Source organism: Xenopus laevis, chromosome 7S (genome assembly GCF_017654675.1).
Source record: "Xenopus laevis strain J_2021 chromosome 7S, Xenopus_laevis_v10.1, whole genome shotgun sequence".
Taxonomy (NCBI): domain Eukaryota; kingdom Metazoa; phylum Chordata; class Amphibia; order Anura; family Pipidae; genus Xenopus; species Xenopus laevis.
The window spans coordinates 102,737,523-102,761,611 of NC_054384.1; the positions used below are offsets into that span (position 1 = coordinate 102,737,523).

The 24,089-nt window shown below is 40.2% G+C and overlaps 1 protein-coding gene across 1 annotated transcript; it reads right to left on the reverse strand.

Moving 5' to 3' along the window:
• Positions 1 to 1,495: 1,495 nt before the first annotated feature.
• On the reverse strand, positions 1,496 to 22,456 carry spib.S (Spi-B transcription factor S homeolog). Its single transcript, NM_001097783.1, is given in 6 exon segments — positions 1,496 to 3,913; positions 7,466 to 7,628; positions 11,031 to 11,233; positions 15,224 to 15,311; positions 15,955 to 15,979; positions 22,398 to 22,456. Coding segments are annotated over 6 exon segments (822 nt in total). The 5' UTR covers positions 22,421 to 22,456; the 3' UTR covers positions 1,496 to 3,593.
• Positions 22,457 to 24,089: the final 1,633 nt, after the last annotated feature.

A 24,089-nucleotide genomic window follows, 5' to 3' on the forward strand; every position in this document is an offset into this window, starting at 1 on the left:
ATTGAGTTGTATAATCAGTGTTTGTGTGTTACATGGAGTCCACCAACTTCCAACAACTGTTACATTCCACAATTCTTCCGCGTTTCTTGCTTTTGCCTCACAAACACCATTGTTGATGTCGCCCACAAGTTTTCTATTGGATTAAGGTCCAGGGATCCATGACGTCCATCGTGTTGGTCTGGAACCAAAGATGTTGCTCATTTACTGGTGAGTTTGGGGTCGTTGTCTTGTTGAACCCCCATTTCAAAGACATTTCCTCTTCGGCATAAGGCAACATGATCTCTTCAAGTATTTGATGTATTGAAACTGATCCGTGATCCTGGTATGTGACATTGCAGGGGATTCTTCCGATATCTTGGCTTCACATAGGCACCTTCTAATTGTAACCGTATCACAGGTAACTTTACTCCTTCTTTCAACTTCCTGGAGCTGATCAGTGGCTGAGACTTTGCCATTTTGGCTATTCTTCTATCCATTCCAATAGTCGTTATCCCTTTTCTTCCACGTCTTTCAGGGTTTGGTGCCATTTTTAAGCATTTGAGATCAGTTTAGCTGAGCAGCCTCTCATTTTCTGCACTTCTTTGTTTCCCCTCTCCAATAAACTTTTTAATCAAAGTCTGTGTAGTAGTGTTCTGGCTATTATGTTACACATCCAGTCACTCCAGCCTTTATACATTACATTTTTGCCTAAATATATTAAAAACATGTTTTATTTTGCACAGCCTATCGATTTCTATTTTCCCAGTTTTTATTTTGACACTGAACTGTTCCTTTAAATGGTGATCCCATGCTTTTAAAAATAGGTGTTGGTTTGGGCAGTCTCTCTCTCTCTCTCTCTCTCTCTCTCTCTCTCTCTCTCTCTCTCTCTCTCTCTCTCTCTCTCTCTCTCTCTCTCTCTCTCTCTCTCTCTCTCTCTCTCTCTCTCTCTCTCTCTCTCTCTCTCTCTCTCTCTCTCTCTCTCTCTCTCCCCCCCCCCCCCCCGAATGGCAAGGAATGCTACCATGCATATGAATACTATGAACGGAGGTAAATAATTGGGGACCACCATATGGGGTTTACCGGTTGCCATCTGTCCGGTTTTGAAGGGACAGCCCTGTATTTTGAAGGGCTGGCCTGTTTTCCAAATAAAGGAAATGGGCAGGATTCCCTTGACAGTGAGATTGGCTAATCACTGCATCGTAGCCCCATCCTCCAAAGTCACGGCCCCACCCCCTGCTTGGTCTCCACCGGTTGAAAAGATGGCAACTCTACTTACCAATTTGATGATCATCACTTTGTTACTAAAAACCCCTGTTTTTGTGCTGCACCTGCATTTATACTGAATTTCTTATGAGACGGGACCAGGGAATGTGCATTGATCAATCCCCCCTTCTTTTTCTCATATGTTTATCGCACCTTAGTAAACTGATGCCTTTGTGAGCTGCGGCCTCTATAACTGTAGGTGATTATTATGACGTTAATATGGATATTTGGGCCCAAAGCGGTCGGAGAAACGTGATTTCATTAATTTTATTTTGAAAATGAATAAAAGCATATTAACAGCCGTTTGTACACACACATATATATATATTAACATTCACAAACAACAAAATTATATACAAACAACTAGGGATGCACCGAATCCACTATTTGGGTTTTAGCCGAATCCTTTGTGAAAGTCGGCTGAATACCAAACCACATCTGAATTTGCATATGCAAATTAGGAGCAGAAAGGAAAAAGTGTGAACTTTTTTTTTCGCTTCCTTGTTTTGTGATAAAGTTGTGATTTTCCTCCCGCCCATAATTTACATATGCAAATTAGGATTTGGTTCACAAGGATTCGGCCGAATCCCGCTGAAAAAGGCCAAATCCTGGCTGAAATCCGAACCGAATCCTGGATTCGGTGCATATCTACAAACTACCTCTGCTGAGCAGAACTGTAAGAATCGCCCTTTACTGTTAGAAGCTAACAGTTTGGAGTGATATCACCCCCTCCCTTTACCCCCCAGCAGCCTAACAACAGAACAATGGGAAGGTAACCAGATAACAGCTCCCTAACACAAGATAACAGCTGCCTGGTAGATCTAAGAACAACACTCAATAGTAAAATCCAGGTCCTACTGAGACACATTCAGTTACATTGAGTAGGAGAAACAACAGCCTGCCAGAAAGCATTTCTCTCCTAAAGTGCTGGCTCTTTCTGAAAGCACATGACCAGGCAAAATGACCTGAGATGCACCTACACACCAATATTACAACTAAAAAATACACTTGCCGGTTCAGGAAGGAAATTTTATATTGTAGAGTGAATTATTTGCAGTGTAAACATTGTAATTTAGAAATAAAAATGACATCATAAAAATCATGACAGAATCCCTATAATTTGGCATAGGAATAACATTTTACCAGTGTTGCAGCACACACTGCAAAATAAAGTCCCACATCATTAAAAGACATTGTCAAGTGCGAATACCTGACTGAATGATAAAAAAAAAGAGCATTCTACATATTGTTCTGTACATTCGAAAATAACCGTTATCTAAGAGTTCTCGTAAAGGCTCCTGGAAGAGCAGAGTCTGTGCTCTAAGCACCGGCCATTGCTAAACTGAGAGACAGAGCTTCAGTGTCCACTCGCTGATAACATTGCTCTGTTCATGTATCTCCACTTTAGTCTATCCAATATGGAAGAAAAGAAACATTAGAGCAAACAGAAAGGAAATAAAACAGAAGCAAAAGAGAACTGATGACAAAGTGATCTCCCTACAGACTGGAGAGGGTACGGTGGCCTAGAGATATCATCAGCTGGTGGATATATAGACGTCTGAAGAGCTGCCCGTCCGTGATCAGAACGCAAAGCTACGGGGGTTATTTATTAAACACAATGCCAAAAACCCGAAAGATTTGCGTGTTTTTTACTATAAAATCTGAATTTTTAGTGGAAAAAAACCATGAATTTTTCAGGATGTATTATACCCCGAAGATGGAAAAAGTCAGAATCCGAAAATCCAGCATCTCAGACCTGCCGAGGTTGTATATAAGTCAATGAGAGAGGTCCTAAAGATATCTTGATATGCGCTGGGTTTAGTGCAATAATCTGAAGATTTTGTGGTGTACAGGCAAAAAGTTCTGGTGAAAAATCTGTAACAATCATACAATTTGTTTTTTCCCCCGTTTTTTCCTGCAAAGAAAATTTTCGGGAAAGTGCATTGATAAATAAGGAGAACAAACCCGTACCGATTTGGTCAGAGTGAAAATATTGAAATAGATTCGGACTTTGATAAATGGGCCTCTACGTCTGCTACCCGCCCCATCATTCTGCCACATTCTGTCTCCTCTTCGCTTTCTAAACCCGCAAACTATGTTTTTCTATCAACATCACTACCCTCTGTATGAGGAGCTCACACGGGTCCATTGATGATGAATGATTTAAAGCCTTCTTGACTCTTGTCCTTTGTGCAAGCTCCTTTCCAAGGTCTTCAGTGCAAATTTAGGCCAAGATTATGAAACGCAACCCTGCTCCCGTCCCGCACAATCTCAAAAAAGACAAAGCAAAGGCTGATGATAAGGGAGAATATTTTGGGGAGGTCCCATTCACCCAGAAGATGTGGGCAGGTTTAGGAGAGAGCCTGTAACATTGGCTCCACATTCCTCTCCCCCAGCAGAACACTGTCAAACTGATACGTCAGCTTCTTTTTCACTTTGCGGATCTCTCCGGTTTTGCTATAGTTGCGCAGAGCGCGGGCCATTTTTTGGTAGGTCATTTTCTTGCGGTTGCCTTTTTGTTGGCCCCAGCGGTGAGCCAGCAATTCCTTGTGTTTGGAGGAGAATTGGAAGATCCCCCGCTCCCGGTCCAACCACCAGATGCAATCCCTCATGTCTCCATTCAGCAGAAGTTCCAGAAGGAATTTGTACAGACGGACCTTCTTGCGTACGCCTAAAAACAAAACGTTTTATATTTAATGCATGTATTTGACTGGAGGGTCTCAGTATATGTAGGAAAGCTGGAGAGAGTCAGATGAAGAATAATTCAAAAACGATAAAAAACAAAATATGACGGCCAATTGAAGTGTTTCTTAGAGTTAGCTATTCTCTAACATATTCTATGTTATCCGGAAACCCGTTATCCAGAAAGCTCCGAATTATGGAAAGGTCGTCTCCCATAGACTCCATTTTATCCAAATAATCCAAATTTTTAAAAATGATTTCCCTTTTCCCTGTAATAATAAAACAGTAACTTGTACTTGATCCCAACTAAGGTATAATTTATCCTTATTGGAAGCAAAACCAGCCTATTGGGTTTATTTAATGTTTACGTGATTTTCTAGTAGACTTAAGGTATGAAGATCCAAATTACGGAAAGATCCATTATCCGGGAAAACCCCAGGCCCAGCCTATTGGGTTTATTTAATGTTTATGTGATTTTCTAGTAGACTTAAGGTATGAAGATCCAAATTACTTAAAGATCCATTATCTGGAAAACCCCAGGTCCCGAGCATTCTGGACAACAGCTCCCATACCTGTACTAAAATTTAAAAGGGGTTGTCCACCTTTGAATTAACTTTTAGTATGATGTAGAGCGTGATATTCTGAGTCAATTCACAACTGGTTTTCATTTTTTATTATTTGTGGTTTTTGAGTTATTTAGCTTTTTATTCAGGGTCCAAATTCCCCTAGCAGCCATACACACATTTGAATAAGAGCCTAGAATATAAATTGGAGAGGCCTGAATAGAATGACGAGTAATAAAAGTAGCAATAACAATACATTTTTAGCCTTACAGAGCATTTGTTTTTTAAGATGGGGTCAGTGACCCCCATTTGAAAGCTGGAAAGTGTCAGCAGAAGACAGCAAATAATTTGAAAACTATATATAAAAAAAAAAATAACGAAGACCAATTTAAAAGTTGCTTAGAATTGGACATTCGATAACTTTCCCCACTGCTCAACCTGCCAGACTATACCCTTTTTAAATTCTTTTTATTGAGTTTGCAATAAATTAAATAAATAAAATTGACGTGTCTATTTGGCAATAACAAACACACGTCTATGCAGATTCATACAGATGAAGTTGAAAAAGACAATAAGAACAATAATCAATAGAACAAGAAAATGTTAAAACAAATACAAATAGACCTGTTCATTTCCCTTAGTTCAAGCCTGACAATATAAATTCCAAGACTCCATTAAGAAGAATTAAAGAATAAATCGACAAGTTATGCGAATGGTTTTAGACGTTATATATTATAACTACATTTCGGGTCTCCTTTCTTCCCCATTAGTTTATAAATGAATTTATTTTCGTTATCCTCTAAAGTTGCAATATAAGAAGACCAATTATATAAATATGAAAGTACATCTTTCAGGTCGTAGAGTTATCTTTAATCCAATTTAAAGGGATACTGTCATGGGAAACTTTTTTTTTTTTTTTCAAAATGAATTAGTTAATCGTGCTGCTCCAGCAGAATTCTGCACTGAAATCCATTTCTCAAAAGAGCAAACTGATTTTTTTTATATTCAATTTTGAAATCTGACATGGGGCTAGACATATTGTCAATTTCCCAGCTGCCCCCAGTCATGTGACTTGTGCTCTGATAAACTTCAATCACTATTTACTGCTGTACTGCAAGTTGGAGTGATATCACCCACCTCCCTTTTCCCCCCCAGCAGACAAACAAAAGAACAATGGGAAGGTAACCAGATAACAGCTCCCTAACACAAGATAACAGCTGCCTGGTAGATCTAAGAACAACACTCAATAGTAAAAACCCAGGTCCCACTGAGACACATTCAGTTACATTGAGAAGGAAAAACAGCAGCCTGCCAGAAAGCATTTCTCTCCTGAAGTGCAGGCACAAGTCACATGACTTGGGGCAGCTGGGAAATTGACAAAATGTCTAGCCCCATGTCAGATTTCAAAATTGAGTATAAAAAAATCTGTTTGCTCTTTTGAGAAATGGATTTCAGTGCAGAATTCTGCTGGAACAGCACTATTAACTGATTCGTTTTTGGGAAAAAAAATTTTTCCCATGACAGTATCCCTTTAAATTACTCCGTTTAAACAAAATCTTCCATGTAATGGCTGGACTATACCCAGTTGGAGGTGGATTATCTCCAGATTATCATGTGACAGCAGCACATGCTTTGTTCCCTTGTCTTTCCTTGGCTTCAGCTCGTTCTTTTGGAATGGTAGGATTCAGGGTTAGTTATTTCCCGTGGAAAGACCTTGCATTGCTATTGAGATATTGTTTTATGGTCCCAATATATTTAGAGACTGATTTTCGTGAACTTTATATTGCCCTGTATCACTTGATTTATGTCCCAGCTCTATAATCCACTGTTTCACTGCTTGATTCAGCTGCCTTACATGCACCCCCATTTAACCAGCAGCCAATCAGTTTAAGATAAAGGCTGTTTGGGAATAAGGTTGGGTCTGACCATTCCTGTTATATTGACACCCACTGATAAGGGATCGGTTGAACTCTGCACTTTTTTGCAAATGTTTCATAGATGTTCTTCCTCTTTAATTTGAGTAAATATTTGGGCCTGGGCTTTAAATAACCCTGTTTACTACATGGGGCTGATTACTGCATGTCGTCAGCCCAAAACCCAAGACAAAACACAAGTTCCAATGAAATGAGGTGAAGCTCAATGTCTACCCCAAAATAACCCACCGTTGGGTTTACTGGTTCATGATAAAAGTGAGTCTTGTGTGTGTATGTGGTAAGGACCTTAGACTGTAAGTTCCCCTGCGCCACATCATTATATACATAAAGGATTATTATGTAATGACAAATAAACAGATGGAGCCTTAGAAGGTTTCTCTTCTCATTGCCCCACATATGACTCTTTAAAGGGATACTGTCATGGGAAATAAATGTTTTTTTCAAAATGCATCAGGTAATAGTGCTGCTCCTGCAGAATTCTGCACTGAAATCCATTTTTCAAAACTGATTTGTTTATATTTTATTTTGAAATCTGATATTTGTCTAGACATATTGTCAGGTTCCCAGCTGCCCCCAGTCATGTGACTTGTGCTCTGATAAACTTCAGTCACTCTTTACTGCTGTACTGCAAGTTGGAGTGATATCATCCTCCTCCCCCCCCCCCAGCAGCCTAACAGACCAATGGGAAGGTAACCAGATAACAGCTCCCTATCACAAGATAACAGCTCCCTGGTAGATCTAAGAACAATAGTAAAATCCAGGTCCCACTGAGACACATTCAGTTACATTGAGTAGGAGAAACAACAGCCTGCCAGAAAGCAGTTCCATCCTAAAGTGCTGGCTCTTTCTGAAAGCACATGACCAGGCAAAATGACCTGAGATGCACCTACACACCAATATTACAACTAAAAAAATACACTTGCTGGTTCAGGAATGAAATTGAAATATTGTAGAGTGAATTATTTGCAGTGTAAACGGTGTAATTTAGGAATAAGAACAACATCCTAAAAATCACAGACAGAATCCCTTTAAGTGAGAGAGTACCTGGGTCATAACCAATGCATTCCCCTGGAGAGAAGTTCTCATCAGAGTCACTTTCTGACACCTCTAGAGGTGGGCTTTCTCCATGGTGAAAATCTTCTTCCTCCGAAAGTGGTGGGCTTGGCACATTTCCCGGCATTGGATATGAGGCATAAGGAGGATATGGCTGGAGAAAGAGGCAGAGCATTAGTATATGTATTGGTATCAGAGCATTAGTATGTGTATTAGTATCAGAGCATTAGTATGTGTATTAGTATCAGAGCATTAGTATGTGTATTAGTATCAGAGCATTAGTATGTGTATTAGTATCAGAGCATTAGTATGTGTATTAGTATCAGAGCATTAGTATGTGTATTAGTATCAGAGCATTAGTATATGTATTAGTATCAGAGCATTAGTATATGTATTAGTATCAGAGCATTAGTATGTGTATTAGTATCAGAGCATTAGTATATGTATTAGTATCAGAGCATTAGTATATGTATTAGTATCAGAGCATTAGTATGTGTATTAGTATCAGAGCATTAGTATGTGTATTAGTATCAGAGCATTAGTATGTGTATTAGTATCAGAGCATTAGTATGTGTATTAGTATCAGAGCATTAGTATGTGTATTAGTATCAGAACATTAGTATGTGTATTAGTATCAGAGCATTAGTATGTGTATTAGTATCAGAGCATTAGTATATGTATTAGTATCAGAGCATTAGTATGTGTATTAGTATCAGAGCATTAGTATGTGTATTAGTATCAGAGCATTAGTATGTGTATTAGTATCAGAGCATTAGTATGTGTATTAGTATCAGAGCATTAGTATGTGTATTAGTATCAGAGCATTAGTATGTGTATTAGTATCAGAGCATTAGTATATGTATTAGTATCAGAGCATTAGAATATGTATTAGTATCAGAGCATTAGTATGTGTATTAGTATCAGAGCATTAGTATGTGTATTAGTATCAGAGCATTAGTATGTGTATTAGTATCAGAGCATTAGTATGTGTATTAGTATCAGAGCATTAGTATATGTATTAGTATCAGAGCATTAGTATGTGTATTAGTATCAGAGCATTAGTATATGTATTAGTATCAGAGCATTAGTATGTGTATTAGTATCAGAGCATTAGTATGTGTATTAGTATCAGAGCATTAGTATGTGTATTAGTATCAGAGCATTAGTATATGTATTAGTATCAGAGCATTAGTATATGTATTAGTATCAGAGCATTAGTATATGTATTAGTATCAGAGCATTAGTATGTGTATTAGTATCAGAGCATTAGTATGTGTATTAGTATCAGAGCATTAGTATGTGTATTAGTATCAGAGCATTAGTATGTGTATTAGTATCAGAGCATTAGTATATGTATTAGTATCAGAGCATTAGTATATGTATTAGTATCAGAGCATTAGTATATGTATTAGTATCAGAGCATTAGTATATGTATTAGTATCAGAGCATTAGTATGTGTATTAGTATCAGAGCATTAGTATGTGTATTAGTATCAGAGCATTAGTATGTGTATTAGTACCAGAGCATTAGTATATGTATTAGTATCAGAGCATTAGTATGTGTATTAGTATCAGAGCATTAGTATGTGTATTAGTATCAGAGCATTAGTATATGTATTAGTATCAGAGCATTAGTATGTGTATTAGTATCAGAGCATTAGTATATGTATTAGTATCAGAGCATTAGTATATGTATTAGTATCAGAGCATTAGTATGTGTATTAGTATCAGAGCATTAGTATATGTATTAGTATCAGAGCATTAGTATGTGTATTAGTATCAGAGCATTAGTATGTGTATTAGTATCAGAGCATTAGTATATGTATTAGTATCAGAGCATTAGTATATGTATTAGTATCAGAGCATTAGTATGTGTATTAGTACCAGAGCATTAGTATATGTATTAGTATCAGAGCATTAGTATGTGTATGACAAAGAAACCTTTATTATGTACTCTGTAGAAGGACAGGAACGATATATGACAACGTGTGTGAACTTGTCATAGAAGGGCCACATCAGGTAGTATCTCTGTACTTATGGGCACTAAATACTATTACCTCATGGGCAAGTACTATTACCTCATTCTGCTTCATTTCCATCAGATCAGATGTGAAAGGGGCCTTCCATACTCGGATTACTTCAGGTAGCATGGCTTATTATTTCATCAGACCATGAAATAGTCCGCAAGTTTGACAGACCATCAAGCAATCTCATGAGATGATTTTATAAGAGTAGAATTGTAAAGTCGAATTCAAATTTTTTTTAGTCAAAACTCTCAAATTCAAATTGTGAATTATCCAAACTCGATTCGAGTTTGAATTTGAATTTCGAGATTTAACATACTCTCACCCTTTAAGAAGTCAAATTCGACTATTCGCCACTTAAAACCAGCTGAATTACTGTATAAGTCAATGGGGGAGGTCCAGGGGTCAATTTGGTGATGTTTGTAGCCTTCCTGACGTTTGAGTTTTTTTTTTAATTTGAATCTAATTTGATTAGAATTTTCGGGTTGGTTAAATTTGACAGAGTTTTAAAAAAATCTATTTTATTAATAAATTTCCCCCAGACGAATTTTCGTTTCAGTCGAATTTAAGGGAGTTTTAAAAAACTCACATGAATTTGAAATTCGACCCTTGATAAATGTGCCTCCCCGTGTAGCGCTTGATGAGGACTTATGTGCCTGGTGAATGCAAGCTGTTTTGCCACATTAAGGGCAGAGACACGCTCAGATTCGGGGACAAATCTCCTCTTTTTCGGGGAACTAATCTCCCCGAACTGCCTTCCCCGCCTTCCTGCTGGCTAGAATGTAAATCGCCGGCACTCCAAGCACTTCATTTTCCAAAGTTGCCTCACGAGGAAACTTCAGGCGACTTTGGAAAACGAAGTGCTCGGAGTGCCATCCTGCCATCGATTTACATTCTAGCCGGCAGGAAGGCAGTTTGGGGAAATTAGTCGCCCAAGAAGTGTCGATTAATTGCCGGCTGACTAAATCTCCCCGAATCTGAACACATGTCTCTGTCCTATGGGTAAGGGCACACGGGCAGATTCGTGGAGAATAGTCGCCCAGGCGACAAATTGCCTCTTGTTCGGGGCAACAATCTGCCCGATCTTCCTCCCCGAGAAATCGACAGCGGGATGGCACTCGCGGCGCTTCGTTTTCTGAAATCACTCGAAGTTGCCTCATGAGGCAACTTCGGAAAACGAAGCTCCGGCAGGAAGGTAGGGGGAAGGCAGATCGGGGAGATAGTCGCCCCGAAGAAGAGTCAATTTCGTGTGCCCTTAACCTAATAGTGCTGGCAATGCACTTCATAATCTTAGATGTTGAGGTCAGTCTTTCCAGTCCAGGTGGGGCAGTCAAGAATCACAGGCCTGGGATGGAATAAGGCTTAACTGAAAGTGGAGTTTGTGGTGGGTTGGAGCATAGGTAGGTGTTACCTGGGGTGATGTAAATGGATCAGGGTGAAGCTGGAATGCTGTGGGGCATGTGTGGGTACATGAGCAGGTTCCACAAGCTGGTGCATATTAGTATATGAGGGTTGAGTTCACTGGGTACTTACCTCAGCAACATATAGGTCATCAGGCATTGGACATTGTGCTAGGCATGGAACTGTTCCATCTAGAGTCTGAACAGTGTCTGGGCAGTACTGGGGATAGGTGCTCGGGATGTAGGGCAGCTGGACATTCTGCAGGGAAGTCAAATGTATATTCTCATATGTCTCATAACAAGGATCCTCTGGTTCCATGAAATTCCACAGGAGGTCTGCAAACCCAAAAACCAAAGTCAGTGCCATGTCCGTATAGAGATAATTCCTGTTACATATTAGTGGCACAAGCAGTTATTATGGCATGACTGTTTTATGTCTCTTAGAATTTCCACCTGTAAGAATAATTCTGAAACCATGAATCATAATTAAAGGGATTCTGTCATGATTTGTATGATGTCATTTTTATTTCTAAATGACACTGTTTACACTGCAAATAATTCACTCTACAATATAACATTTCATTCCTGAACCAACAAGTGTATTTAGTTGTAATATTGGTGTGTAGGTGCATCTCAGGTCATTTTGCCTGGTCATGTGATTTCAGAAAGAGCCAGCACTTTATGATGGAACTGCTTTCTGGCAGGTGTTGTTTCTCCTTCTCAATGTAACTGAATGTATCACAGTGGGACCTTAATTTTATTATTAAGGGCTGTTCTTGTATCTACCAGGCAGCTGTTATTTTGTGCAAGGGAGCTGCTATCTGGTTACCTTCCCATTGTTCTGTTGTAGGCTGTTGGGGGGGGAAGGGAGGGGATGATATCCCTCCAACTTGCAGTACAGCAGTAAAGAGTGACTGAAGTTTAGCAGAGCACAAGTCACATGACTGGGACTGCTTTCTGGCAGGCTTTTGTTTCTCCTACTCCATGTAACTGAATGTGTCTCAGTAGGACATGGATTTTACTATTGAGTGCTGTTCTTAGATCTACCAGGCAGCTGTTATCTTGTGTTAGGGAGCTGCTATCTGGTTACCTTCCCATTGTTCTGTTGTAGGCTGTTGGGGGGGGAAGGGAGGGGATGATATCCCTCCAACTTGCAGTACAGCAGTAAAGAGTGACTGAAGTTTAGCAGAGCACAAGTCACATGACTGGGACTGCTTTCTGGCAGGCTTTTGTTTCTCCTACTCCATGTAACTGAATGTGTCTCAGTAAGACATGGATTTTACTATTGAGTGCTGTTCTTAGATCTACCAGGCAGCTGTTATCTTGTGTTAGGGAGCTGCTATCTGGTTACCTTCCCATTGTTCTGTTGTTAGGCTGCTGGGGGGGGGGGAAGGGAGGGGGATGATATCCCTCCAACTTGCAGTACAGCAGTAAAGAGTGACTGAAGTTTAGCAGAGCACAAGTCACATGACTGGGACTGCTTTCTAGCAGGCTTTTGTTTCTCCTACTCCATGTAACTGAATGTGTCTCAGTAGGACATGGATTTTACTATTGAGTGCTGTTCTTAGATCTACCAGGCAGCTGTTATCTTGTGTTAGGGAGCTGTTATCTGGTTACCTTCCCATTGTTCTTTTGTTTGGCTGCTGGGGGAAAGGGAGAGGGGTGATATCACTCCAATTTGCAGTACAGCAGTAAAGAGTGACTGAAGTTTATCAGAGCACAATTCACATGACTGGGGGCAGCTGGGAAACTGACAATATGTCTAACCCCATGTCAGATTTCAAAATTAAATATAAAAAAATCTGTTTGCTCTTTTGAGAAACGGATTTTAGTGCAGAATTCTGCCGGAGCAGCACTATTAACTGATGCGTTTTGAAAAAAACATTTCTTTCGCATGACCGTATCCCTTTAAGGAAAAATGTGTGCGTTCATTTCATATGCTCCTAATAAACACCAACAGGACGATGCATTCTATTTGTGACCACTAGGGTCTGTGAAGGTTTATAGAGAATCTTGCACCAGGCCCGGACTGGCAATCTGTGGGTTCTGGCAAATGCCAGAGGGGCTGCTGTAAGGTCCCATAGAAAGATAATATTTAGTGGGCTGGTAGGAGCTGTTTGGGCCTCTATGTGGGCTGATTGGGCCTCTGTGTACCTGAAATGCCAGGGCCTATTTTAATTCTCAGTCCGGATCTGGGCCCTGGCATTTCAGGTACACAGAGGCCTAATCAGCCCACATAGAGGCCCAAACAGCCCCCACCAGCCCACTAAATACTGACTTTCTATGGGACCTTATAGCAGCCCCTCTGGCATTTGCCAGAACCCACAGATTGCGAGTCCGGGCCTGATTTCAAAGACTGATCTATTTATATGGGCTATTTATTTTGAGGCCGGATAAATTCCTATAAATACAACTAAAGAAGGTGATGTATAAGGATTTGGTTCTGAGTGTTGTTTTGTCAGTACCCAGTGGGTTAATGGGACAAGAAGTGTCATTTCAGGTGTTGAACAAAGAAGACAATGGTAACACTGAGATGGATTTCCTTAACAAAATGCAGATAGTAAAATCTAGGGGTGGGGCTGGCTAGATATGGGGGGGCTGGGACAGTAGCACCTTTGTTACTGCATATCTAACGGGTGACTTTTTCCTTGCACCCATCTTGCAAATTTCCCGGTGGATTATTTGCATGGTGCTCACTAGCCCTTTGTTACAGGCAGGAGAATGGGCTGTGAACATGGAAATATAACATTTCAAAAAGTAGCTCATCCAGCGATTTATTTCTGTTTTGGAAATAAAGTTGTTTCCTTCGTGTCGCTCACAAAGCAGCGGCGCTGATATGCTTTATGGCTGAGATTCTAGCTACCTTTATAACAGAGCATTCAGACTTCAGTGGTCCCATTCACAATACAACATTGCAGAGCTAAAGAAAGCCTAGCAAGGAAACACCACCACTGCAAGTGTAAAAAAAATGCATTAAAGGGACATTTTGAGATGGTAGTTTCCTTTAAATCCTTTTGTTTTATATTAGCGGATTTTTTCCCATAAAGCCAGGTTTTCAGAGTAAAAATTCTGGCAGTTGTTTGGCCCTTTAGCAACAGTGCCCTGATGAGTAATTCCATGTGCCTGGCTCACAGTTACGCTTCTTGGAGATTCCCTCCCTGCTGTACTTTTTATTCTTTCTGTTACACTCCTGTGTATGTGACTGGCTGCTTGTCATGTATATCAGACTTGTAGACTGTTGCTAGTTTGTATGGTGTTTGACTACAATTCCCAGAATACATTGTGAACCTTCAGTTATCGGAAAGGATACTTACACCTGTAGTTCAATACCAGCTGAAGAGCTGCAAGTTGGTTTATAAAGTATATAATGATGCCCTGCACATAGGGTTTCCACCTTTCCTGGAAAAAATACCGGCCTTCATATATATTTATCTTTTTTCCCTATTAATAACATTGGGATCAACCATCATTTTTACCGGTCAGGTGGCAACCCTACCTGTACAAGGATTTATTGGGCCCCCTTTCGCCTAGAAGCGCCCTGATTATATAAAGGTGTCATTTTGTGGTTACAAAGTATTCTTAAAGGGATTCTGTCCCGTTTTTTATGATGTCGTTTTTATTTCTAAATTACACTGTTTACACAGCATATAATTCACTCTACAATATAAAACTTCATTCCTGAACCAGCAAGTGTATTTTTTAGTTGTAATATTGGTGTGTAGGTGCATCTCAGGTCATTTTGCCTGGTCATGTGCTTTCAGAAAGAGCCAGCACTTTAGGATGGAACTGCTTTCTGGCAGGATGTGGTTTCTCCTACTCAATGTAACTGAATGTGTCTCAGTGGGACCTGGATTTTACTATTGAGTGCTGTTCTTAGATCTACCAGACAGCTGTTATCTTGTGTTAGGGAGCTGCTATCTGGTTAACTTCCCATTGTTCTGTTCTTAGGCTGCTGGGGGAGAAAAGGAGGAGGGTGATGTGACTCCAACTTGCAGTACAGCAGTAAAGAGTGACTGAAGTTTATCAGAGCACAAGTCACGTGACTGGGGGCACCTGGGAAACTGACATGTCTAGCCCCATTTCAGATTTCAAAATTAAATATAAAAATTGCTTGCTCTTTTGAGAAACTGATTTCAGTGCAGAATTCGGCTGGAGCTGCACTATTAACTGTTGTGTTTTGAAAATTTTTTTTTCCCATGACAGTATTCATTTAAGGTATGTATATTCCAGTATAATAGTCATGTACATAGCCATTTCATCCCCCAGCAGTAGATACCTTGCCTATCACATGACAAATACAGTAGACATGATATGCAGGACTGTTACCTGTCTGGGTGTCAGACTCACTGGTCTGCGAGTAATTGTTGCCATGTTTATTGAATGCCTCCAGATCGTGGAGTAAGGCATCTGGATACTGGGGGGAAAGAAGAGCCAGTTAGGGACGCTTGCATCAATAGAACAAAATGTCAAAAAATGCAAAAAAAAATTGTCTGCCAGGAGGGTGAATAGCAAAGCAAAGGGGTGGGTGACATGGGGGATGGTATCAAGTGGGCACCATAGCAGGTTTAAGAGGGTCCATATAAAACTTGCATAATAAGATCACCCCCAGCAGATGAATATGTTGATTTATAGCAGATTTGTTACTGAGTGATAGTAAAGCTGAGACACTAGAAGTTATGGGTGGGGGGACATTATCTTTCTGTCGTTTCCTGTCTCTCATCATCCCCTGCGTGTTTGAGCTCAGTGCTGGGCAAGATAGGCATCTCCGCATGTGCTCTGACTCCCGGATTCACAGGATTAACACAGAGGAGGAGGGAGACAAGCGACTATTATTTCTATTATAATCATCACTCCTTTCCAAAGAAGCAAAAGATCCCCATGGTCCGGTACAGTGAGATACTAAGCAACCTGCATGCAAATCTCCAAGGGAGACAATATAATGGAGCAAGAGATAACGGAGTAGGGGAAAATGCAAATATAACTGAAAGGAGCGTGTTGACGAGAGAACAAATAGAAAGAGAAAGTTTGCAAACGCAGGGGAATTCGGCGAAACTTACCTGGCAACTGAAAGAGTTGTCAAACCTAACGGGGAATAAAATGGGAAAACAAGAATTAGAGCAAACACTTGAGTTACAGGAATTTCCATCTCAATGGATTCCTACATATTTCTACATAGCTACAGTATAGAAACAAATTAGGCAACAGCTGTTCTTAATACTAGGCATCCACTCGTTTATACAGGCAATAATGTAGCCCCTACTGCAAACGATAAGGATATTAGAAGTCACTATAAAGGTGGCCATAGACTTAAAGATCCGCTCGTTTGGCGACATCGCCAAACGAGCGCATCTTTCCCCGATATGCCACTAAACTGCGTGGCTATATCGGGGGTAATTCGAGCGTTCGGCCGTATGGACGAACGATCGAATTACGATGCGCCAAGCGGCTCCGACGGGTCAGTCGGGTAAAAATCCAACCTTCCCGATCGATATCGTGGCCAGATATCGATCGGGATGACCCGTCGGAAGCCCCCATACACGGGCAGATAAGCTGTTAAATCGGTCCAAACGACCGATATCGGCAGCTTTATCTGCCCGTGTATGGCCACCTTAAGGCCTGAAGGAGTGTTTATATTCAGGTGACTTCTAATATCCTTATCCTGTTTAGCAGGGGGTACATTATTATTAGTTTCAGCAAGTCAAGCAGCACATATGAGATCCCCCATTGTAACATTGCAATGCCTCCATATAATAGATCCAGCGCCCGTATACCACCCAATATACGTCTATTAGAAGTGCAGTGGTGGCTATGCCCATACATGTAGCTGGTAGGACTGGTGTTGTGTGCCCTTACTGGGCTTTCTGAAGTCACATTCCCAAGCAGAGGATGCTGCTAAATACAGTTTTACTAATGACGGGGTCACAGGTTCTAGGAAACGGAGGCCATAGTTTTGTCTTCGTTGTGCATGGCAATTCCTTAGTCACGTGACAGTGATCCTGGCACCCGCATGGGCATCAGTTCGGGTTTCCACCTGGCCACTATTTTCCCCGGCCTGGCCGGTAAAAATGATGGTTGATCCCAATGTTATTAATAGGGTAAAAAGATAAATATATATAGGAAAGAATATATTTTTTCCAAAAAAGGCGGCAACCATGTCTTTGTTGACATGTACAAATCACATGCCAGTGATCCTGGCACCAGTATGGGCATTGTAGTTGGCAATTGCAGAGTTAGCAACTAATTACACTGTATTCATCTTGCTCTATATTTTGCCTGTCTTCCATCCCATATGTGCTTCTTCTTCTCTTCCTATTCTCCCTCCTTTGTCCTTTGTTTTATTCCCTTTACTCAGATTCCAGGGGTCATTCTAGGGGTGTTTCATGGGCGATTTGCCAGCCGGTAATTTTAAGATTATTTAAAAATTGCTAATTATTTGCTTGCATTAAAGGGGACCTGTCACCCTAAGAAACAATTCCATATTCTTTTCTATCATGTTAGTTGAGCAAAATAAACTTCACTTACACCACATTTATTATTTATATTTTGTTTTCTTAAATCTTCGGATTATACAATCGCAGCAAGCAGGCAGGAGCCATTTTGTGGCAATTTGTTATTAAGACAAAGTGTGGGTCACCCCAAAATCTTGTGTGCACCAAAATGGGGGACCTAATGCCCATGCTCAGTGCCCTACGCATGTGAGGGGGGAAGGGGGAATGTGCGGAGGGCAGTGACTTTTAGGAAGTGCTGAATGGAAAGTGAAAGTAATTGACTCAGGCATAGAGGCGGGGCAGGTAATATTTGATCGACAGCTCAGATGTTTAAAAACCCTTAATAACAGGTATGGATGCTTTAATGAAAAAAAGAATTTGGGTTCCATGTTTAATTAAGTAAGTACTATCATTATACAGCTTTTTATGTGTAGGTGATGGGTCCCCGTTAAAAGTCACTTCTATGCTTGTAAAGAGTTAAGGTGGCCATAGACGTAGGGATCACTCGTCTATGTCTCCCCGATATGCCCACATTGAACGAAGGCCAAATGGGCGGTCGGATCGTGGTATCGCATCAACGAAAAAATGCAGGCACGATCCGACGGGATTTTCTAACCTGTCCGATCGACATCTGCCCAACTTTTAGCCAGATATCGGTCGGGAAAGCCCGTAGGGGCTCTACACATGGGCCGATAAGCTGCTGACTTGGTCTATCAGCAGCTTTTATCGTCCCGTGTTTGGGGGCCTCAAGCCTGTGTTTTGGTTTTCTTCCTTTCTCTTGTAAAGCAGCAGTTCAAACATGCTTTATGGATGAAATTCGAGCTATGTTAGTAACAGAGCATTTTAATCGGAATGGTTACAGATCTGAAACCCACTGTCGTTGACTCTATCTGTATCTAAGTGTGTTGTTGGGAAGTCTAAGTGAAGACAGTCCCTGGCCAAATTTTGTGTCACAAAGATGTGTATGAACCCAAAAAGTCTAAAAACAATGCTGGCTTTTTCCATGTCAGCTGAAAGGAGCCCTAAAATTACTTTTTCTAAGGCCTAAAAGCCAAGTCAACAGAGCTGCAGGAGACAATTCTTGGAGATGTTCAGCCCTTAATATGCAGAATGAATGAAACAAGAAAGATTGGCAAACCTGCATATATTTAGTAACAGAAAACGGCACTAAGTACATAAAACATTGAAAAACGGTAGTGACAATTGAAATCACTAGATGGGCTATCCAAGCAGAAGCCTGACCTGCAACTCCCCAACATCCACCAACCACCCATCACAAGCTGTGTTGCCCTCAGCCCTTTCTGCCAATAAGGAGGCTCCAGCCATGGTCTCAGCAATGTGTAAGTGGTCCATTGGCTTAAAAGGATTCTGTAATGATTTTTATGATGTCATTTTTATTTCTAAATGACACTCTACAAAATAAAATTGAATTCCTGAACCAACAAGTGTATTTTTTTAGTTGTAATATTGGTGTGTAGGTGCATCTCTGGTCATTTTGCCTGGTCATGTGCTTTCAGAAAGAGCCAGCACAGGATGGAATTGCTTTCTGGCAGGCTGTTGTTTCTCATACTGAATGTGTCACAGTGGGACCTGGATTTTTACTATTGAGTATCTACCAGGCTGCTTTTATCTTGTGTTAGGGAGCTGCTATATGGTTACCTTCCTTTTGTTCTGTTGTAAGGCTGCTTGGGGGAAAGTGAGGAGGGTGATGTCACTTCAACTTGCAGTAGAGCAGTAAAGAGTGACTGAAGTTTATCAGAGCACAAGTCACATGACTGGGGGCACCTGGGAAACTGTCTAGCCCCATGTCAGATTTCAAAATTAAATAAAAATCAGTTTGCTCTTTTGAGAAACAGATTTCAGTGCAGAATTCTGCTGCAGCAGCACTATTAACTGATGCATTTTGTAGAAAATTTTTTTTACCCACGACAGTATCCCTTTAAATAGGTTACTGTACAGACTGTATCTACTGTGTCTTGGGTGCCATTTGAAAAGCCTGTAACCCCTTTTTGATCGGCGGTGCACATAGGGTTAAGGCTTCCTAAGTGCTCACTTCTACTTTTGTGTTTCCTTTTTCCCTGAATACAAATGATATCCGCACATCTCAGCATCTTACACCCAGACCTTCTCTGCCAATAAGTGTCACCCAGCTGCCCCTCACATGTTTTTCCACATGGAAAGTTCCAGCTTGGTAATGCCGTCTGCCCAAGAGTAACTTATTTGTCATTTTGTTGTCTTCCCCTTCACAGTCATGGGGCATAAAGTTCCGGCCGCAGCACAAGATGTAACGCAATCTCTGAACCTTCATTTCCCAAGGGGCCGCGTTTGCATAAGAGGGAAAGTGTAAGAACAGAGAGAGGCTCAACTATTCTACCGCATAAAAGTACTAAACAGAAGACAAAGATTACCATACAGGCCCAAAATAAAGTGATTTTTATGTAATAGTCAGACGGGTAATTGGTGACACAAAGTAGAGCCTTAGTCAAGATGATGTCACTAACTGGAACCAATATGGTGCGTGGAAGCTCTCAGCTCAAAATCTTCAACTAGACCCAGGGACTTTAAGAGGGTCCCAAATAAATAGACCTTTCACCACAGAAGAAGAAAGAAACTCAAGCATCAAAGGGTCATTCCCAAACATCACATGCATTTGAAATCCCTTCACTTATTTTTTTTAAGTGCTCCTGCATTGGTATATACACACACAGTCAATATTTTATATCGTTTTGGTTTGTTTGTAACCTTTCTCTCCCTGAACTAGCCTTACAGACTAAGGGGCAGATTCACTAAATTCGAGTGAAGGATTCGAAGAAAAAGTATTTTTTGGGCTACTTCGACCATCGAATGGGCTACTTCGACCTTCGACTACGACTTCGAATCGAAGGATTCGAAGTAAAAATCGTTTGACTATTCGACCATTCGATAGTCGAAGTACTGTCTCTTTAAAAAAAACTTCGACCCCCTAGTTCGGCAGCTAAAAGTTACTGAAGTCAATGTTAGCCTATGGGGAAGGCTTTCCTAAGTTTTTTTTGATAGGATATTCCTTTGATCGTTGGATTAAAATCCTTCGAATCGTTTGATTCGAAGGATTTAATCATTCGATTGAAGGAATAATCGTACGATCGCAGTATTTGCGCTAAATTCGAAGTCGAAGGATTTCAATTCCTAGTCGAATATCGAGGGTTAATTAACCCTTGATATTCGACCCTTAATGAATCAGCCCCTAATTGTTTTCAATTTTGAAGGCACCTTATTTTAAGAAAATTCCACTGTATTTAAGGGGTCATGTTCACCCTTTCTAAACCATTTGGGTGTATAATAATAATATTATCTTTTATTTATAGCAACAACATATTCCCCAGTGATTACACTTAGCCCCTGCCTTAGTGGAGCTTACAATCTAAGGTCCCCATCGGATTCACTCGCAGTTTTATTAGGAGCCAATTAGACTGCCTGTATGTTTTTGGAGTGGAAATGAGAGCACCCATTTAGGGTGCTGTTCTAGACAAGTGATAAATCTATATTTTCTTAATTTTATTTTACAAATCACTATAAACATACAGTATACAGTCAAGTTATGGTGTGGAGGAATTTCAATAGCTACACAGACTATTCTTCTGAAACTAAGTATATAGTCATAGTAATTGGGTTATTCCCAAACATCACATGCATTAGAAAAGAAAAGGACCCCATTATTATGCCCATACTCTGCAGCACCAGACATATTTTCTGGGTAGGGACAATGGCACAATCTCTACTTTCCTTCCACAACAAGCAAACCAGTATCCCATCAGACCTCAAACTAGCCCCATCCATGAAGCCAATAGCATTCCATCAAAATCTACTGAAGAACAACATATCATTCTACCATAGTTTGTGATTGGTCACTGGTTAGACCTGAGTTCAATCCTTCATTGTAGTCAAGATTTGGTCAAGAACAAGAATCTCTCAAACACCCCCCGTGCAAAACAGGACCCTATAAAGCTATAGTTCTGATGTAGTTCTAGTAGTATCTCAGAAGCTTAGGTGGTCTTGACCCTCTATGGAGCTAGTCCCACAGGGAAGATCTAATGATTAAAGTCTATGGATTAGGCTGTTATTACTGTATAATAAACTCAGAGCAAGCAGTATAGGAGTTCACATTCAAACAATGAAACTTAGACACACTAGTCTCCACTATGAATGTGTGTTCTGTTAAGCATTTGTAGACAAATACCAAGCAAATCTATTATTACGTGAGTATATTCACAGTTATCTTTCTTTCTAAATCCTTTATGATGGAGCTCACACACACTCACACATCTGTATCTTGAAGAACTACATCTACCGAGATCAGTGTGATAACTGTAGACCAGTACGATTGTCCCTGAAATATACATATGGTGCTTAAGTCTAAATAATGCAGAAACCAAGATTTTTATTACAATGACATACTCCTACGACCAGAAAGTGACAGTTTTAACACTGCATTGCTGTTCTGCTTCAGACTCGCTCACATATAGAATATATGAAATCGTTGTATTTAGACTAGACCAATCACTGAGTAATACCATCATTTTTTGGTGCTTAGTCACATGACTCATCTTAAATGCAGTCTTCCCAGACACACAGTAGTGTGAAATGCGTTGGATGTGGACTGAATTCCCACCCTAATACCCTGCAGTCATGACCGTTATGGCTTTATATATTATTCTTTGCAGAGACATAATAATAATATCATGTAAATAAAATGTCCTTCAATAATCCCCTATAAACAAAGTGCCAGTGCCTTTCCTTTTATATGATGCACACAAGCTAGAATGCCTCTTTACAATTAATGCCTCTGAATCGTCACTTACTTTTATTATTTGGCATCTTTGGAAAGAACAAAGGATAGCGATGCAAGGAGTTGTCATTTAACAGTTAATATCTAAAATATCACTTAGGGGTATCTTTTATGCTCTGCTCTAAAAACTTTTAGTTTACAAACTGTCAGTTCAACTTCAAATAGAAAAACCAAGTCAGTGACTTACCGTAGTGAGTCCAAGCTGAGCATGTTGTGGGCAGGGAGACACCTGAAATGATGCACTTGTAACCCTGGCAGGGTTCTTTTTAGTCTCTACTTACAGCTAGCTTTTTAAATCTTCCCCCAGGGGAGGGCACATGAGCTCATTTCAAAATTTCCCTATGATGCGGGTGGAGCCAGTGATTTCACAATAGTACAGCCTTTTTTTTTTATTTTTTATTTTTCAACCTGCAAAATGGTTTATCAGCAGCTGGGTTAAGGGTTTGATACTAGTTATAAGTTAATTAACCAGAAATGTTTGCCTAACACAATAGCGTGCTTACCTTGCACTCATAAAGAACTAGATAAAAAATGTTGAGGCTTATCTGTTTGGAGGATTCTCCTGTCTGCAGCTGAAACTCTGAATGATTTTGAAATCCCTTAATTTATTTTGTTTGCTGTCTGCTCCTGCATTGGTATACACACACACGTTCGATATTTTATATAGTTTAAGTTTGTTTTTAACTTTCGTCTACCTGAACTAGCCTTACAGGCTAATTGTTTTCAATTTTAAAGGCACCTTATTTTAACCACTGAGAAATGCCACTGTATTTAAGGGGTCATGTTCACCCATTCTAAACACTATGGGGCACATTTACTAAGCTCGAGTGAAGGATTAGAATAAAAAATACTTAGAATTTCAAAGTATTTTTTGGCTACTTCGACCACCGAATTGGCTACTTCGACCTTCGACTACGACTTTGAATCGAACGATTCAAACTAAAAATCGTTTGACTATTTGACCATTCGATAGTCGAAGTACTGTCTCTTTAAAAAAAACTTCGACCACCTACTTCGCCACCTAAAACCTACCGAGGTACAATGTTAGCCTATGGGGAAGGTCCCCATAGGCTTTCCTAGCAGTTTCTGATCGAAGGAAAATCGTTTGATCAATGGATTAAAATCTGATTTTTCCTTCGATTTTTCCTTCGATTCGTTCCTTTGAACGAATTGCGGTAAATCTTTCAACTTCGATATTCGAAGTCGGAGGATTTAACGTCGATGGTCGAATATCGAAGGTTAATTAACCCTCGATATTCGACCCATAGTAAATGTGCCCCTATCAGTGTATAATAATAATATCTTTTATTTATAGAACCAACATATTCCCCAGTGATTACACTTTAATGGGGACTTTAGTCCCTGCCCCAGTGGAGCTTACAATCTAAGGTCCCTATCGCATGCACACGTACACTATGGGCAGTTTTATCAGGAGCCAATTAAACTGCCTGTATGTTTTGGAGTGGAAATAAGAGCACCCATTTAGGGTGCTGTTCTAGACAGGTGAGAAATCTATATTTTCAACGTTTTATTTTACAAATCACTATAAACATACAGTATGCAGTCAAGTTATGGTGTGTGTGAGGGGGGGTAAGTGGAGGAATTTAAATAGCTACACAGACTGAATATTCGTCTTAAAACTAAGTATACTATTTTGTGGCAGTAACATGACCCCTAACTAGGGTTTTCACCTGGCCGGTATTTTACTGGCCTGGCAGGTAAAAATGTTGCTTGATGCCAATGTTATTTATAGGGAAAAACCATAAATATATAGGAAGGCCAGTATTTTTTTCCAGAACAGGTGGCAACCCTACCCCTAATCTATAGACCAAGCTGACCTGCACCTACAGATATGTGACTTGCTATCCAGAATGCTGGG